Source organism: Limulus polyphemus, unplaced genomic scaffold (assembly GCF_000517525.1).
Source record: "Limulus polyphemus unplaced genomic scaffold, Limulus_polyphemus-2.1.2 Scaffold511, whole genome shotgun sequence".
Taxonomy (NCBI): Eukaryota; Metazoa; Arthropoda; class Merostomata; order Xiphosura; family Limulidae; genus Limulus; species Limulus polyphemus.
The window spans coordinates 101,693-120,858 of record NW_013666121.1 but is presented as its reverse complement, the minus strand read 5'-3'; the positions used below and the strand labels follow the sequence as shown (position 1 = coordinate 120,858).

The 19,166-nt window shown below is 32.3% G+C and overlaps 1 protein-coding gene across 2 annotated transcripts; it reads left to right on the top strand.

Moving 5' to 3' along the window:
• The first annotated feature begins 1,530 nt into the window (after window positions 1-1,530).
• LOC106458764 (beta-1,4-mannosyl-glycoprotein 4-beta-N-acetylglucosaminyltransferase-like) lies at window positions 1,531-11,774 on the top strand. 2 transcript variants are annotated; one of them, XM_022385082.1, is made up of 3 exons: window positions 1,531-1,565; window positions 6,463-6,678; window positions 7,359-11,774. In XM_022385082.1, the coding sequence occupies exon 3, from the start codon at window positions 7,899-7,901 to the stop codon at window positions 8,760-8,762; it is 864 nt and encodes a 287-aa protein (XP_022240790.1). In that variant the 5' UTR covers window positions 1,531-1,565; window positions 6,463-6,678; window positions 7,359-7,898; the 3' UTR covers window positions 8,763-11,774. The 2 variants fall into 2 exon arrangements, with proteins under 2 accessions (XP_022240790.1, XP_022240791.1); XM_022385083.1 differs by lacking the exon at window positions 1,531-1,565 and adding an exon at window positions 1,847-1,926.
• The last annotated feature ends 7,392 nt before the right edge of the window (window positions 11,775-19,166 follow it).

Here is a 19,166-nt window from a genome sequence, read left to right as displayed (position 1 = left end):
CCTTCCTAGGATTATGCAACCACACCTTCTCTCCTGGTACAAAGCTGACTTCAGTAGATCTCTTATCATAACATAGCTTCATGGAATCAGAAGATGTTTTCAAGTTTGAATACACTTGATGATGAATATCATCCATCCTTTCAGATAACACTTTCACGAACTCTGACACATTTTCAGGCAACTCTTCGTAAGGTGGGCGTCCTGTTAACAGATCCACTGGCAACCGAAATTCCCGACCAAACATCAGCTTTGCTAAAGCGGATCCAGTGGCTTCATGCTCTGCTGTTCTATAGGTCATCAACAGTGGAGGGAGTAAGACATCCCAATCATCTTGGCGGCTATTACAAAACTTTGCCAGTTCCTGTCCCAGTGTCCAGTTGTACTTTTCTACCATCCCATCACACTGTAGGTGAAGTGGTCCTGTGCGTTGTCCTGGTCTTTCGTATGCCAAACAACTGGCAGTATTCATGGAACACAGCTGATTCAAAGTTACGGCCTTGATTTGAATGCAGTTCGTATGGCATACCAAACCTGAAGAAGAAATCACTAATAGCCAAAGCTACAGTTGTAGCTTCCTGATTTGGCATTGCATATAACTCAGGCCACTTGGTGAAATAATCCATCACCACACAAATATACTTGTTTCCAGCACGAGTTTGAGGCAAAGGACCAGCAATGCCAACTTGATATAACTTCATTGGAGAACGTCCCTTATGCTTGGGTCCCCTTTTAGCACAACATGTACTGCATGTCCTGCACCATTCTTCGACATCTTGCCTCATACCTATCCAGTAAAATCTCTGTCGCAGGTGACTCAATGTTTTCTTAACTCCGAGATGTCTTCCTGTTAAACTATCATGGGATTGAGGCAGCACAACTTCCCGTAACTGTCTCGGTGTAACCATTTGCCAGGTCGTCACTCTCCCATCTCCGGAGAAGAATACCATCTTCAAGCTTCAACTGGTCCCATTGTGCCCAATAGTTCTTTGTCACAGGGCTTAAGCTAGACAACTTCTCCCAAGCAGGGCGCAAAACACATGCTTTTAGAAAATCAATTATTGGCTTCAAATATTGGTCTTTCTCATGCTATATTTTAATATCTATACCTTGTTCCTCTTCACCATCATCAACTCCTTCAGTCACTTTGACTTCAGCTTGATGGCACCTGGTTAGTTCAACACTTTTCCAGCAATGTCTGCAGTCATTTTTGCAGGGTCTTTGGCTCAGTCCATCGGCATTTCCATGAGATTTTCCTTCTTTGTATTCAATATCATAATTATACTGGTCTATCATTCCGTTGTTTGACATAACATTGTTTGATCTTGCTTGATAAGAAGTTAATAATACTATACTTTCTAGTTTTCAAGTTTATTCAAAACAGTTAACGAGAATTTATTGAAAAATTGCTAATCTTGTTTTTTGTGTTTTGTTCGTTTTGACAGCATCACAACTGATTAAATTAAAAATTGATGTCAGCAGAGGGCATTTCCCTATGTGTAGTGTAGATAAACGTCTCATAACGTTTAGCACGTGTAGTTGAAAGCCCGATGTTTTGCAAGTAATTCGTAAGTGGTTTTTTTTTTTTTTTTTTTTTTTATTAGAGACAGTTATAGCTATAAAATTTATATTGTTGACACAGTTTCGTATTATGAATAAAATGTAATTTTATTATGTTTTCGATTACGTAAGAACTTGGCAAAATTAAAAAGTTCGAATAAATACAAAATTTAATCAAAGTTGCAGATATGGAAATAATGTTACTGTTACAGACCAATTAGTTCTACTACCAGTAGTATTAGTATAGTAGTAGTAGGGTAACTATAAGTATGTCCCATACCAACCCTACTAAGAACTAGCGACTAGTAATACAAATAATAACCTTTGCAACTTAAATTAAAAGGCACTACACGGAACAATTAGCGTACAGTAAGTACTGCCTACGTGTACTTTTATACATAGTCTAATGCATCTTTCAAGTTGAATTTACATAGATTCACTGATTGCGAAAATTACATAACGCGCTCTCACTCTCATTGTAACTAAACAAATTACATGTGTATTAATAATAAGAGAAATTAAATTCACGACTTGTGAGATTTTGGAGTAAAATACTGTGAAACTGTTGAAATAATTGTATCAGAGAAAATACAATGGGGTATGATATCTCAGTTTTCAGTTTAAAATTGATATGAAAGTAAGTTAAGGGAAGATGTGAAATATTAGTGTTTACAAATTAAAATTTTTAATTTGACTTCTTGGTTGAAGAGTGCTGTAATCTGTTGTCATGAAAGTTTGAATTCAATGAAATATAATTACTGTAGCTTTAGAATTTAGAAACGAGTTTTTTATGCCTGAACAAATTTTCAGTTTTTTAGATAATGAGCCAAAAACTGCACAGTAATCCAATTGAGGCCTAACTAGTAATTTGTATAGAGAGATAATATCCTTTTTAAATTATGTTAACTAAACTGTCAGGGTGCTTTATAATTATTTGTACTTTGGCAACTGGCAAGCAAATTCTAATTCTGGACTCCTGTGCTTCCAACTCTAAATATCTATATACTTCATGATAGTTTCCCAGTATATAAACATCTTGATTGTTAAGAGTAAAAAACACAAAAACCAAACAACCGATGTTCTTTGGCACTATGAAAGGTAAGATCTTTATTATTAATTACAGCTGACTAGTTTCAGTAACACAGTTACCATCAATGAAACTAATCAGCTGTAACTAGTAATAAAGATTTTACTTTTCGTTGTGCCAAAAAATATTCAGTGTGCTCGAAAAGAAACTACTCTTGATCATTTTCTTCATTGCAAGCAGCTAAAGGCTCAAATCTGTTAGACTTGTATCTGACTGCTAACTGAATTTATTTATATATTTATATATATATATATATATATATATTATTACTGTGTACCATTATAATTCTCCAAAGCACCGATTACCATAATTCTATTCATTTCCTGTCTTACTTCATTTCTGTTCTTAATTTGCTATTTCCCTCTTTAATACAACAGTATTTCCCAAAGTTACTTTAAACTTATCATTAACTAAGGAGTTCATTTAAAGTATGGTGATTTGTAGATGCAGATGGTGCATAAAATTGACTCCTTCTCATGCAAAGTTTTCTGTTCTGCAATAATAAAAGCATGCAAAGCGCATGTTACTTACAATGTTTACAAGCTTTTGTTAAAGTACCCAAATGGAAGACCAACTGTTTGAAGCTTATAAATATTATCTGACATATGAAAAGTGGAAATATGTTATCACTTGAATGAAACCTATGTATACTTAAGTGTCTGCAAAAGTTTAGGCAATTTAATATCATCCTTCTGAAAAACATAACATTTCCAAAATGTCACTGAGCATGTTGCAATTTTTTTTGCTGTGATTTACTGTGGCTACAAATTAAAGCTGAAATGGTAAGTTAAGCATCTGGAGAGTCAATATAAATTCCAAGATGAACTTTTTTTTATATATTTATGTGAGACTACTGATGTAGTCTTAAGAGTTATAAGGACTATATGTTGCTAACTAATGTCCTGACACTGTACCATGAGAAAGTACCACTGCTGTCCATGTTGGATACCATTATTTTTTGGTACTATAAATACAAAGCATCCAGCCATGTGTCAAATTGAACATAGCTCCCATGTAAGATTCAAGTACAAGTGGGAATTCTTGCTGAACCATTTACAAATGTTTTCCATGTATATTTGGGTTGCTTAAACATGTCCTTAGAAGTTATCATCCATACACAGTTGATGGACTGGTGACTGTCCATTAATCCAAGGGCCTATTACTCTGAAAACCCGATAGTCCAAAGATCTAAGTGGTTTTTTTGTTTTTTTAATAGTTAAAATGTAAAATTGATTGTTTGGTTAAACTTGTGAAATTTTAGGACAAAAACATCCTAGGATATGACCTAAAAGGTTGCAATTTCTCATGAATGAATAGATAATGTTTATCATCATTTCCCTGATATTGTTTTCTTGTATGCATGCATAAAATTATCTTGATACTGAGCCAATGCAATGAGCTGTACACTACAGTCTTGATTGAAATATTTCTGTTATTTGCATTTAAAATGAAGCAAGACCCCCCCCCCCGAAGATATACCCGTTAATCTTTTCATTTGAGATTGCATTTGTCTATTATAGACCAACAAATTTGTTTATTCATTCAAATTTGACTTGTATTGCAAAAACCAAAATTCTGTGACTATTGGTCCTTTGGACAAACGGGACTTTGAAATACTGGATGGTCACCAATGGACTTTGAGAAGCATGTAAACACTGTCCTCAGAGTATTTCATAAAAGCCTTCTGCAGTGGAAACTGCAGAACCATCACATAGTACACCATTGATGGTGGAAGAAAGGATGTAAGGCCTAAACACTAATTTTTTGTATTATTTCTTTAACCCTTCCATTATGGGCTGGGTGGTATCCACCCAGCATGTATCCACAAAAGTATACATGAGAGTAATTATACTATGATTTTTGATCATGTCTGCATATCTTTACAAAATTTTGCAGGTTATTGGTAAACATTACAAGGCATTTTCTACACAAAATATCAGGTTTTTAAATTAAGTATATATATATATCATTTTTATTATATTGACCTTTCAGCCGTGCCTGGCTAACATTATAGAAGTGGAAGTGACGTGGCGCACATGCACTCGTTACAATATCCAAAAATATAAAACTGGCTTTTACAAAGTGACTAGTCTTGGCTGTGTTCAAGTGGACTAGTATTTTGTAAAATACGGTCACATTTCAGTTTTAATACATTACATATGTATATACATTATTACTATTTAAAATAAGTTCTTAAATTTCAGTTATTTTTCTTAAAACATAGAACAATAAATAAAGAATTATAGAAAATAATTATCTCCTCTAGCTATAAACTTTGAATTTGTTTGCTGCTTGCCATAGGTTGCTAAGCCTTATCAAATTTTGCACGTGGAGAATGTGAAATGAAATCATTTTTTAGGTTTTATATATTCATTTTGAAATAACCAAAAATTATAAATTACTATATCAATACCATAGAATTCTGCTATAATTTATCAAGCTTAGCAACTAAGCTGTATTTGGATCTAAAAAATATGAAATTTCGAGTCATGAGAAGAAGGGGTTTCCTGCGTAAATACTTTACAAAGGCTCAAAGAACCACTAGGGGAGACATTGTGAGCTTTTGATTGGTTATTCACATATCAGGGACAGAAGTAGGTGTATGTAAGCCACTGTGTTTGATTCAGGAAATGTAGTGGTATCTCAGCAAATAGAAGAAATAGGAGGTTCTTATTTTAAATTCCTGCTTGTCAGTATCTGTAATTTGAGTTCTTAATTCATAAGAAACTATAGACTTTGTATTTGGACATCATAAACATCTAATTTGAACCAATGCTGCATTCAACATACCATGTGACACACAAAAATCAATATTTAGAATTTCTTTTTTAATATTTACTTTTAGAAATTAACTAATAGATCATACTAAAATTTAATTATAATCTACAATTTTATACCAAACTTATTGACATACATTCATAAAACAGTAATTCAATAAAAGTTTTAATGCGAGTCAACAAATGCAACATGACATGGCCTTTGGCCCATGACCCATAGCAATAGGGTAAGCAGTAAACTTCCCTCTGTAAAATAGTTACATTTTTGTGATATTATATCACAATAAAACTGATAATAATATGAATTATGTCATTCTTTAATGGCTAATTTGTATAAAGAAGAAAGTATAATATCATTTGAATTATGCCTTGTCTGTTTTATGCTGCTGGCTTGTGACAAGGCCTTTCACTTTGGTTTTGAGCATCAGATCACATCAGTGGGGGCATTCATCAGACAAGATATAGTAGTTTGAGTTGATAATATTGTTGGCAGTGTCATTATCATGTTAAACTACACAAATATTACAATTAAGTGTCAATTCTTTATGTATACAAAAACTAAAATTACATAGTTTAGTAGAATGTTCTGTACATTAGTATCAAGTTATTCATAATATAATTTCAGATTTAATTGCATGTTATGTTTTTTAGAGTGTAATATTAAATTATATATTCATAATTAACCAAATCAGTATCTTGTTAATTTTTTTTCTAGGTTATTTTTTTCTTCCAAAATTTGTTTATTTGTGAGGAATCTAATTTGATTGTGTTTGAAAAATTTGTCTTTGTTTAAAGTTGTTTATTCCAAAAACTATGTAGCATAAGCTAAAATTCTAGTTAAAATAAATACTTAATCTAAGTTATTTCATTGGGTGGAATACATAAAGCTTTTTTTTAAAATGATATTAACTGTGTTTTATGTATGGGTCATGCTGATATTTTGACATTAAACATTTACATAAGTTTTTCATTACATGAGCACATGTCTGTGCAAGTACTATATTTTATAGTTAAAAAATCATTAAAATCCAACTTTTCTAGGAAGGAGAATAAAGCTATACTAAGATGTTATCTGCAGTGAAAACTAAACTTCAGCCAGATGACAAAGCTTTATAAGCTAATATGTACCTGCTAGTATGAGAAGAAAGCCAGTCTACCACCTGCCATTCAATTTATAAATGCTCATATGTTGATGTATACCTGTAATACTAATAAGGCATGATGTCAGTTACAGGAAAATGTTTCATTTTGAATCAGGTGAGAATGTATCTGAAAATTTATGATAGTGTTATTTTTTAAGAAATGTTGTTTGAAATTTATCTGTTAGGTGCTAGATACTGTATTTTAAAATGTAAGGCTGCAAGATTATTCCTGATGAACTCCAGAAGCCTAATAAACAAGATAAGACTGGCAGTTGGATACCGTACATGTTTTATAAAAGACAGTTCACAAAAACTAAACAATTTAACTATGTATGCTTTCTTTTTTAGAAGTGTTTTATAAAAGAAAGCATAGAACAGATATTTTTATGTGAAGAAATTTTTGTTTTTCATAAAATGATTTGTTAATGTTTTTTAGCTCATATAGAACTCCTGGAATGTATTAGAGAGACAAGGTTTTGAATTACCTGGAATTATATTTTTCTTTTAACAAAGACTAGGCAGTTAGTTTGTATAACAGTATTCCAATAAGATATCACCTTAGCAGAATATTTTTGAATAGGTTAAGTCATTTTATCTTATATTAACACTATTTTATGTGATACATTTACATTTTGTTATAAGTGTTTGTATGTGTTTTTTGTACATTTACAGATTGTATTACATATTTGGTGATGTCATTGTCTCATTGATTGTATGTGTTTCAATAATAACCACAATTTAAGGTTTTTAGATATGTATATATGTTTAAGCTGAAAATATAAACTTTATTTTCAGAGATGTTGTGACCACTTCCATAGTGGTGCCATGAAGAAAATCTTATTTCTGCTTGCATTGGTTCAGGGATTTTTGATCTGGCACTACTATTCTGGAAAGAAGATTTCACAATCTATTCTGTTTAGTGACAGTCCAGCTGGTTCTGTTTCTGGATACGTGTATCAGAGCTTTCACCAGTCAGGTCTCTTTCATATACCATTGACACATCAAGAGGACATGAATTCCTTTTATACTGAAATAAGTAACAATGTATGGTGCTTCACCCAAGGTGTGAATTACACCAGATACTAAAAAAAAAGTAAATGTATTTGTTTGACTGGTTGGTATGGCTCAGATTGTGGTCTTCCACAGTCTGTGTGGAGTTCAGAGTTCTTACTGGATGGCACTAAACCAGGAGTATGGATCAAAAGACGTGATCGTCCCAGGAGAATTATCAATGGTGTTGTCTTCACAGTAGATTATGATCTCTTGGAGATCCGTGTCAATGAGTTGAACAGTTCAGTGGATGCATTTCTTATAGCAGAACAGAATTGTTCTACTATGGAAGATGAATCTTCTTCACCTCTTTTATCCAAACTACAAGAAGGATTTCTTAAGAAATTTCACAGTAAAATTATTTATGTTTCTATAGATGATATTAGTTCTATAGGGTTTGAATCCATAGAAGATAGTGCATGGGAATATGTATCTCAGATGGAATTATGGAAGAATGGTTTAAAAATGTTATCAGATTTTCGTCCTGATGACATGTTTGTATTTTCTAAAATGGCAGATATTCCATCTCGTGATGTTCTTCTTTTCTTCAAACTCTACAATGGTTTTCCAGAGCCAATTGGCTTCCATTTAAGGACTGTAATGTATAATTTTGCATTGCTTGAATCTGTACCAAGCTACAAGACCAATAGCAACAGGAGTGAAATTAAGTTAATGGCATGTTCCTTTACATTTTTCAGCTCCTATTGTGACTACAGTATAAAAAAGTTGCAAGAAAGGAAGTGGGATACAAATTCAAAACTGTTAACAGAATTTCAGATGAACTTTGAGAAGTTAAGCTACTGGAAAGTTGGATCTCTGAAGACACCAGCTGGTTGGAGTTGCCGATGGTGTCTTCGGCCACGTGAACTGAGGAAAGCTCTTATTGATCAGCAGTGTCCAAACAAACCAATGGGTGTTCCTCAGGTGTCTGATACCTTAGTAAATGATAATACATCACTTGCCATTGAGATGTTTGCCAAATCAGGAATGTCACTGGACAAGTCTTCCTTTGGACATCGAGTATTTCAATCAGAAAATGATCAGTACTATGCCCCTTCTTATGTTCTTCTGAATAGGAAGAGATTTGATTTCCTGTTGGGAGATATTAGTGAACATGTACTTCAAGTGAGAACAGAAACTGTGAACTAAGGCTAAACTGCACTGGTTAATAAGAAATTGGAAAATAAATTATTAACTAATGTACATTCTGAGTGTTATTAAAGATGCATGTAAAATAAAATATAGTAGGATGTTGAAAATCAGTATTACAGTATGAAGGCTGTAACAAATAACAGAAATTGATAGATTAGGCTTAATGTTAACTTCTGATAATATCACTGAGTATGTATTTAGTGCCTGAATGAGTAGTTTATTGTAATATGACTAAAATTTCATTATATCCAAGATTTATCAAGGGTTTATTCAGAGTCCATTTACAGTATATAAGACAAAACTAAGTACTGGTGTAGTTAATACCTTACTATTTTTAAAAATGATTATTAAATTTTGTTATTGCATTAATTTTAGCCACATCTCAATAACAAGAAAGCTAAGAGTGGCTTTATTCATAATAATTTTTTCTTTATTAATTGATTACATTTAAATATCAGTCCCAGACTTGACAGTGTATGTGTGTGTGTGTGTGTGTGTGTGTGTGTATATATATATATATATATATATATACTATGTTGGCAAATGACAACATTGGCAGATCCTATGTTGTAAAGATCGTGGCACAGTTTTACATTATGATTTTTTTAAAAGTACAATACTTCAATGTGTAGAAATGGAGAAAGTTTTACAAACTTCTCGAGTTCAATGATGGCACAGTTTTACATTATGATTTTTTTAAAAGTACAATACTTCAATGTGTAGAAATGGAGAAAGTTTTACAAACTTCTCGAGTTCAATGATGACATTTACTACCTTGTGTTCATTTGAAGTTTTAGATTTACATTCACTAATGTGATATCTTCCTGAAAACATTTTAATTTTTGCCTTCTTTTCTTCCCAACTAATACAAAATCAACTTTTTACTGTCTTAGCTATTTTCGTACAAAGGCCTTTAGTTTCAGTTTCCTGATTGCTTTTAATTGCTTGACATCGACAATTTAACTTTTACAAAATGAATTACAACTTTTGGTCGTAGATTGATGAAGAAATCTATAAAACATGCAGTTATTTATGGAGTTGACCCTACATTATGGATAGAAATCAGGAAAAATCTTTTTTATTTTGTTTAAAATAATGTATATTTTAATAAAAATGACAAGATTTTTTATAAGAGAGTTTGATGGGAATGCTGTTAATGAACTGCAACTAATTAACAGTTCTGAGACTTAACTTGAAAAATAGAACATTATGTATCTCTGCATTGATTTGAGAACAAATGTTTACCAGTGCAATAAGGTAAAACTGCTCACTTTTTAAAATATTTCAAATTTTCTATTAATGAAATAGGATTTATCTTCCCAGTTGAAAGAACACAATAACTGGTAGATTTATTCTTGAGATATAGAAAGCCATTCCATGTTGACTTGCTGTCAGTAACCATGTGACTCTAGGTTCATGTATTAACCTAACCCCGTTACTACCCACTCTCCCACCTTTCATGTGATTTATTGCATGTGTGGTATATGCTGTACTTTCTTCATAATTCATATTTCTAAGTTGCAGTCATGATGGAAAATCTTGTATCATCTTGTTGTGTTTGTGGGGGGTTAAATTGTATGCAGAAAAAATGCAGAAGTTAAAATAGCATGCAAGAGTTCCTACTGGACTAATTCAAATAAATTCAGAATCTCTAAAGAGAAGGAGAGACTGCAAATAATCGGGTATGATAAGAAGAAATGCAGGGGTAGGTAATAACCTTAGTTGCATTAAACTGTGTAAACATAGAATCTCCTAAAAGAAAAGAGTAAAGTTTTTTTTGTATTGCTCAATTGAACGACTTCTCAACTGTAGACACCTTGTAGTTGTTAACAAAAGTGTTGGGAAGCAAAGAAAAACAAACTTGAATTACTATGCAACATAGATGTGGGTCTAAGTGGTAAATAAACAGGTAGTTTAAAATAACTCTCCTGCTGTGGCTTCCATCTGGCTTGGTGAATAACCATAGCTGGCAAACATTGATTTCTGAAGCTGAAAATATAGTAATATGTTGTAGATAGAAGTTTAGAAATGTCTTTGAATTCATCCACAAGCTAGCCTGTATGATGCCTTATAATGGGTACTGAGACTGGAAAGCCAAAGACATTGCCAGATGGCAAATTTGATGAGGTATACCTCAAAAAATTCACTCGTAAGGTGTTTGGATATATTATGATACACAAGATGGATCAGATGCACAAGGTAGTTCTTTAACATGGATGGAGCAAACTTAACAGCACAAATGTCAGCAAGAAAATATGAATCATGGATGAAAAACAGGGCTTACATAAGGTGGGAGAGTGGAGAATTATGGGTAAGTTGATGCATGCTCTGCATTGCATTAAGGACATTCAAAACTTTGAGTCACACAGTTGTTGACAGCAGGAAAGCAATGCAATAAGGAAAGGCTTTCAGTATTTCAGGGGTAAGTACCTGTTTGAAATTTATTTTAACCTACAAATTTTTTGAAGTTGATTTATTATTACTCTTAATCTTTACAATATTGTTCATTTAAATTTGTAATTCATCTTTGGCTGTCAAAGAGATTATTTATTCCAAACATTAACAAAAATTTGTGTTATGAAATATACACCTTCCTACTAATGAGTATTTAATGTAGCATTGATGTAAATATTGATATTGTGGTTTGTTTACTAATTTTTGGTTCTCTTAGTTTTCTTTTATATTACAATTTTTTAACAAAAATAATTATATATAAAGCAAAATTATGCATTTATTTTAAACTATCATTGCTGTACAAACTTTGTTAAAAAAATTACTGTGTTTGTTGCTTGATGGTTTACTAACAAAAATAGGCACATGTACATTTGAGTTTATTGTTGTATAGAACCATAAGTAGTGATTTAGACTTGGTGCAGTGTTATATTCTAACTTATAGAGGTAATATTTTGTGGCATATATGATAAAAACAAAGTTGCTTATGCTGGAACTAAAATTGATGAAATACTAATTATCATTATAGTTCTCAAAACAAAAAAAAAACTAAACATAGGAAATACACACTATGATTTTGCAATGTGAATTTACACATACACAGCTAGTGTATTTCATATTCCCCATTAATGTTATAAGAGCTACACTTGCATCACTTTAATAGTGGGGTGTACCAATGTCAAATATTTTATATAAGATAGAAGAACTTAAGAACAAGAGCAGAATGTTATTCTGAAGCTGACACTACAAGACACAATTTAATCATTTTGATTTTTATAACTTTTTAACATGTTTTAATGGATTTGTAATTCTTTATACTTGATTAAAATTATGTTGGTTAAGGTTGTGATAATTAACTTTTTAGGATAATAGATTTGTAGACAGCTGTAACAGTTTTTAAAAATATTTACAAAGTAATTATGATCAAATCTGTCCTGGTTGTTGAAAATTAATTTCCATTACTGTTGAATATGTAGCATTACAGAAACAGCTTATACAAATAACAAACCACATTTTGGATAGATGAAGCTATTTCTCTGAGCCCTTAAGACTACATCATGTGATTATCATGTAACAATTTTCAGTCTTATTACTGTTAGCAGTATATAAAAATGTTCCCCAGTGGCTTAGTGGTAGGCATGAGAGCTTGTTACATTAAAATGTGGGATTTGACTTCAGTGGCAGACAGCACATGTAGCCCATGCATTGTGCAGCTTGGCACTAAAAACAAACTCCACATATAAAGCTGTAGGTGAAGCATGAGAGAGATGGTTGTATGGTTACCAGCTGCATTATTTAAATAAAGTGCACTGAATGCTTAATGTACAAGACCAAGAGAATTGTTATGGTATGATAGTATGGAACATAAAGGTATACAGTATCACTAAGAATTTTATTGTTGAAAAAGGAGCACCAGTGTAACTTTACACCCCCACCATAATCATATGTTTCTTTAGTAATGATGTTAAAAAAAGATGTGACTAGTAATACTCTCGTAACTTTTTGTTATAGCTGAAGATCCATGTTTATTTTACAATCAAACTGTTAATGTTATTCTGTTATGTTTTGCTACTTATTATTATGTTTATTGCATATGTTTACTTAATTGTTTGTTAAAAAGACTGACTGTTAACCTTTTTGGAACAGTGAATGTTAAATAAAGAATTGTTTTGCTTAAGTCAGCTGCAGTTCTTTTAATTGGCTATAGTAGTGCTCTTACAATGCAAGTTTACTGTATGTAGTAGATATATGATTATCTAGTAGCATCAAATGTGTGTGCATATAAACAATGTGCAATTTTTTTTAAATATAAGAACATAATTACAGTTTTATATAATGTGTGTTTAAATTAAATTTGGGTGTTTTATTTCATTTTTATGTATTGATTATAAAGTTAAAGAGTTTTCAAACATAAACTAGTAGTTATGGCAAATTGTGCAAATTAGTACTATCAAAGTTTGAACCTTTGTTTCGTAATGTGTTCTGTACCTATGAAAGTAACAATCTACCCTTTGTTACCGTTTTCTAAATGTTCAACAGTTTTGTAACAATTTCAGCATGTGATACATGTCAAATATAATGTAAAGCTTTTGTGGTGGATGAGGAAAACTAGAAATGATATTTAGGAGTTCAAGGTTTGCCTCAAGTCATTTTATCATTTAGAAGTAGAAATTTAGTCCATTACACGTAAGAGATGAAATCATTAACACTACATCATACAGTTGATGTAAGCAGTGTGAAATCAAATTTGCACATACTTCATATGTAATTCTCTGATAAGAAAATAAAACACTGGAAGTTTTCAGTTAGAATCAAGACATTGTATCATAAAACTAAAGCCGAAATGACAGCTAGTAACTCATCAACATTTGAAATTCCTTTGCACAAAACTATGAAATAATGTGCCATCACACTACTTGTTTTTTTAATGGTCATCTCATCTGACACTCCAAAGTTCTATGCTCTTTGATGGAACCATTTCTGCTTTTTTTAAGAATGTTGAAAAACTATAAAACCAAGTTCACCAGAGATTTTTGAATATCAGATTCTCAGAATAGATAGGAATGAAAGTGCTAAATTAAACATATCCCAGTCATATTTATATGCCTTTATAGAGTAAAACTATAATGTAAGTGTAAATTCTATTAGAGCTGGATGGTATGTTTCTTTGCTGAGTTGTCCTTTTTGTTTGTTTATAAGCATATGAGACATTAATGCAAAAGGAGTTTTAGAAAGTGAGCTTATTAATATTTCAGCAGAACTATGATGTATCATGCTGTCTTTTGTCAACATATCTACTACCTCTTGCAAGATGTTTACCTTACTTTTCAGTCTACTAATTTTTTATTGTGTGCATTCTAGTTTTTCCTCCATTGAATATATTGAACTTTTTGAGACTCTTGTTTTCATTTCAACTTTCTAGAACTTGTGTGGTAGTGTATAATGCTTAGATATTATTTACTTTAAATTTGTCCTGGTTTATTCAGTATTTAGCTAAGAAGATTCAGCTGGCAATTCATTAAGTACAGTTGATAGTTTGGTGGGTTTAGTTGGTGGCTTGGCAGGCTAAGAGGGCTGATCATGTGCATTGTTGGAAGAAGTTCCAGCACTCTGTGGGTCAAGGCTTTTTCTCATTTTTTAAATAAACAATAAATGGAAATATATTGAATAACTAACTTTGATGGATTTGAGATAGTATCATTCATATTATATTAACTTTTTCCATTAGCAATGGTAAAAGTTGCATTAAATTTTTAGCTATACAGATTATTTTAAAATATTGCTAATTATGAACTGTAGCTCCTAATTTGGTTTAATCACATTTTTCAAAAAACAGCAGGTATAATCACTTTTATATTTTTGTACATGCTCATTATTTTCAATTTACTGTGTAATTTTGTAAGAGGTTAATAATAATGATCATATGATTTCAAAAATAAGTATTTATGAGCATACCTTTTTTTGTATCTTAGTGCACCTAAAATTAGCAAATAATCCAACTCAAGTGACTTTGAAGTATCCCACAGCCTGGGCACTGCAATGCACCTATAATTAGCAGATAATCCAATTTAGCTGAGATAGCTTTGAAATATTCTGTAAATATAAGAGTTGTAAGCTGTATTTTTAATTTTGGAAATTTTTTGTTAGCTAGAGGGAGCTGCAGGTCATAATGATGAATAATAATATAGGTCTAGAAAAGTCTAGGAAGTTGATGTCAGGTTTTCTGATACATTCAAGAGTAGATTATAAATGCAAGATAGTTGTGAAAATTGTACAGTTTTTTCTAGCCATGAAGTGGTACAAGTAGCTTTATTTTTCCTTATTCCTAGTACCATTAGTAAGGTATTTCCATTTGAATCTAATTCGTAAGCTTAGTCTAACAAGTGCACAAGCTTTTAGAATAAAAGAAAAACTAATTTACTGTGGTTTACCTGGACTGGATTTCATTATTTTCACCATATAATTTAAAAGAATGGCCAACAAAAGAACAACATTATGACAAATTATGTCAGAAGTGGGGTTATTTTAGTGAAAATATAGACAACAACAAAAACTTTGAATATTTGTGAAGTTGAGCTTCAACTGTTTAAGATTATGACCAAGTGGTCAAGTAGTGAAATCCAAGCATTATTAGAGGTGGTGAAATTATTCTAGTAAGGCAAAGAAGAAGAAATTAGGAAATTAAAAGAAGACCAGGAAGAATGAAACAGAAAATTAAAAGAAAAGAAGAATGGGACAGAAATTTGATGGAGGAGTTTAAAACAAACTACTATTTCAAAAATCTGATTGATGAAACCATTGGAGATGTACAGAGAGATTACAACATTAAGAGTAAAGAAATATGGAAAGGCCATAATGAGAAAATTGAAGCAGTACAGCAAGGCATTAATGAAAAAACAGAAAAACAAAACAGAAATAAAGATATCAACAGGGTAGAAAAGAGTGTCAGTGACAGAACAATACATCTAGAAAATGAATCATTAAATGCAAAGGCTAAGCCAGTCACTTCACTTTCTGCATTGACTCAAGAGTTCTAACTGAAAACACCATTTACTGTCAAATAAGGAGGAGAAGAACTTGTTTCGTCTGCACTTATTATAAGTGTTGCTGTGCCACCTGTTACTGAAGGACCTTCTTGGATTACTCCATTCATGACATTATCAACTCCAGTTCAAGAATTTAGCTGGTCAATTCAACATCAATTATTAGAGAAACCAAGAGTTTATGATGGTAAGATACCATGGGAATTATATCAAGCTTTGTTTGAAATAATTTCCAGACTGAACAGGTGGAATAGTGAACATCAAGTCATCCATCTTGCTGTCCACTTAAAGAGACCAGCTTTGGTAATGCTAAGTAACCCTCCAGCTGAGAACTGTGACAGCCACTATATCTTATAGATTTGGAGAGACACACCAGAAGGAAGTATTTATGGTAAAGTTCAAGAACAGGGTACAGAGGAAAGGAGATACTTTAGCTGAATTTGCAAAAGAATTGGAAAGGCTTGCCAAATTATCTTGTATGGACACTCCTCATGAAATGATAGATTCATTGGCATGTGACAGATTTTTAGATACCATAGCAGACAAGGATACGAGGATCAGGCTGAAGCAAAGTAGGTGCTCATCTTTAAAGGAAGCTCTACAGTTAGTAATGGAACTTGAATTCACCAAAGTTTCAGATAAACTACAAATAGCACTATATAAAAGTTATGGGAATAATAGATCCTATCAACAGTTTAGAATAACAGAAGTTATTACTTAGATAACTAGATAAACAGAACATAGGAAGTAAACCATAGGACAGTAGATCTTTTAAGTGTAACTTGAAGAGGCACATTGTCAGGAACTGTAGTCAAAGACATGCGTGTAGTAAGAGCTCCTTTCAGAAGATACTGGAAAGAGGTAACTGTTATAGGTTTGGGGAACCTATTCATTGCATCTGAGACTGCAAGAAGTTAACAACTGTCATCAAACCAAAGAGACAGAGCCCAACTAAGTGAAAAGAACAATACAAAGCTAACAAGATATATAAAAAAAAAACAGGAATTAGTTGGATTTATGAGGCAAAGCTCTGTTGATATACTCCATCTATCCCAAATGTGTAAAAAAAGTTAATTATTTGCAGAAAATCATCCACGAATTTATGGGCTTATTGATGAAAAATCTTCCATTATGTTTTACATTGGTTTTACAGCTACAGTAGTTTGACCTAATTTCACAATGAAAGGTGGAAAACTGCCCCCAGACATCATAAAAGAAGTGATGCCAACAGCAAACCGACATAAGGTCCCAGTGTGAGGGAAATTAGAAGTTACCCTTACTGTAGAAAACTTCTCTGTGCCTCATGATGTGTGAGTAATTAACATGGAAGAAGATTGCATATGGAGAACTGATTAATGTAGAGACATGGATGTGAGGCTAGCTTCAGATAGCTCCACAGTCTATGACCAGGAAATCCCTGTGTACTACATGACAGTATCCATTGGTTTAACATCCAGTAGCAACAAGAATGGCAGTCCTTGTACTACCAGGAAGTTAAATACTCATACCAGAACTTATTAGGGATAAATTTACATCTAGTGACTAGTCTATATTGGAATCATATTCCAGTGTGCCCCGAAGGACTAATGATTGGAAAAACTCGTGGATCTGAAAAATACAGATGTCATCATTAGGTTCATGAAATTCCAATCAAGTTGGGAGGGGGCATTGCAAGATATTACTTTCCTATAAATGAATATCAGAAGTAGTCACCTTTGATGCAATATGTAGGAAGTTGATTTTAAATCTTCACACAAAGATAGCTTACAATATCTGTACATGTCTACGTGCTCTATCTTTCGTCATCTTGAAATTTAGTGAAAGTTCTATTTTCACCAGTGTTCTATCGTTGGGTGGGTTCTGTCGGATTATTTTCGCCAAATAATTTGAAATTTCACCCAAAAGTAGAACACTGCACAAGTAAAACACAAACACTGTGTGAACTTTCTCTCAGCACAGGGTAATTGCTTCTACTGGATCGTTTATGCTCAAGCTAACTCCTTCCAGAAATCTAACTTTTTAAGTGTGTTTTACATGAAGCATTGTATTTACCCAGAGTGACTAGTACTACCCACCATAGTCATTCTTTTTAAAACATGAGCGAGGCTGAGACCTGGAGGTATCACCATGAATAAGCTGTCGATATCCATGAACAACGTTCTGAATTGTTGCAATCTATCCAGGGAAAGAACGGATATTATCCGTTCAAGAATAACAAAGGCAACCAGAATGAAATCAACTTAATGGCTTTCTCTACCAATTGTTCTGTGAAACCTGCACATATACAGAATAAATAACTACACCTTCCTCCTTTCCCCACTTTAGACTTGTCTTCAAGCTTACAGTTGATTTTAACTTTAAAACAAATAAAAATTAAAGTCGTTCTCTGGTCAAATAGTGTAATGTTTCTCTTGTTCTTCAAAACATGCCACACAGATGTTGCAACCCTTGAACAAATAAATATAATTCATAATCAACTCTTTCGCTATAAAATGCCTTTTAAAATGAATAAGACATATATAATCAAAAATTCTTTATCAAATAAAACTTGTTAATTCTATAGATTAACAACTCCACTACAAAAACCTTTAACAAAGAAAATCAAACTCGTGCGTATGAACTTTTAAACAAGAAAAAAAAAGCGTGTAATACTACTGTGCATCTAAACCATACATAAAAACAGACTTTTAACAATGAAACTGCATACAAGAAGTCCCCCAATGGGACAACGGTAAGTCTTCGGATTTATAACGCCAAAGCCAGGGATTCGATTCCCCTCGGTGGACACATCAGATAGCCCGATATGGTTTTGATATAACAAAACACACACTATCATAAATCCTACAACAAAGGTACGTGAAAGAAATTAAAAAAAATCTTTAATAAACGCGTCATAACACACTTCAATGTGGAAAAGGTCAAATCCGAATATTCTTTAAAGTTACGAATGATATTCTTCAATAAAAATAACGACAGATTAATCAAGCTTACTTTGAAATATTAAAAGCTTTTAAAGTTAAAACCATAGTGCATAAAATGTCAAAAAATGACCCTTTAACATCAATAATTTAATACATAAAAACCTTTCAACATAGGTTAACCTGAAATAATTAAAAATCAAAATGTACAACGAACCCTTTACACACACACCAAATTGATGTTACATATTAAGAATCGACCCTTTATCGCATTCATAAGCAAAATAAACCTTTTAACTTCGCAGTGAAATGTTTTAAAACACTCAAATAACCTCTCAGCAAAAAGTACACAAAAACCCTTTAAAGAAATTACAAAAAAAAAAACTATCATCAAATTAAAATACTTTATCTTTCCTTTTACTGCTTGACTAGCATCTCAGTGGCGCACCAGTAAGTATAAAGTTAGGCAAGTATCATTATTTACTGGG

What these genes read in the sequence shown, in the direction of transcription:
- LOC106458764 (XM_022385082.1), top strand. Translation starts at nt 7,899, where the DNA reads ATGGAAGATGAATCTTCTTCACCTCTTTTATCCAAACTACAAGAAGGA.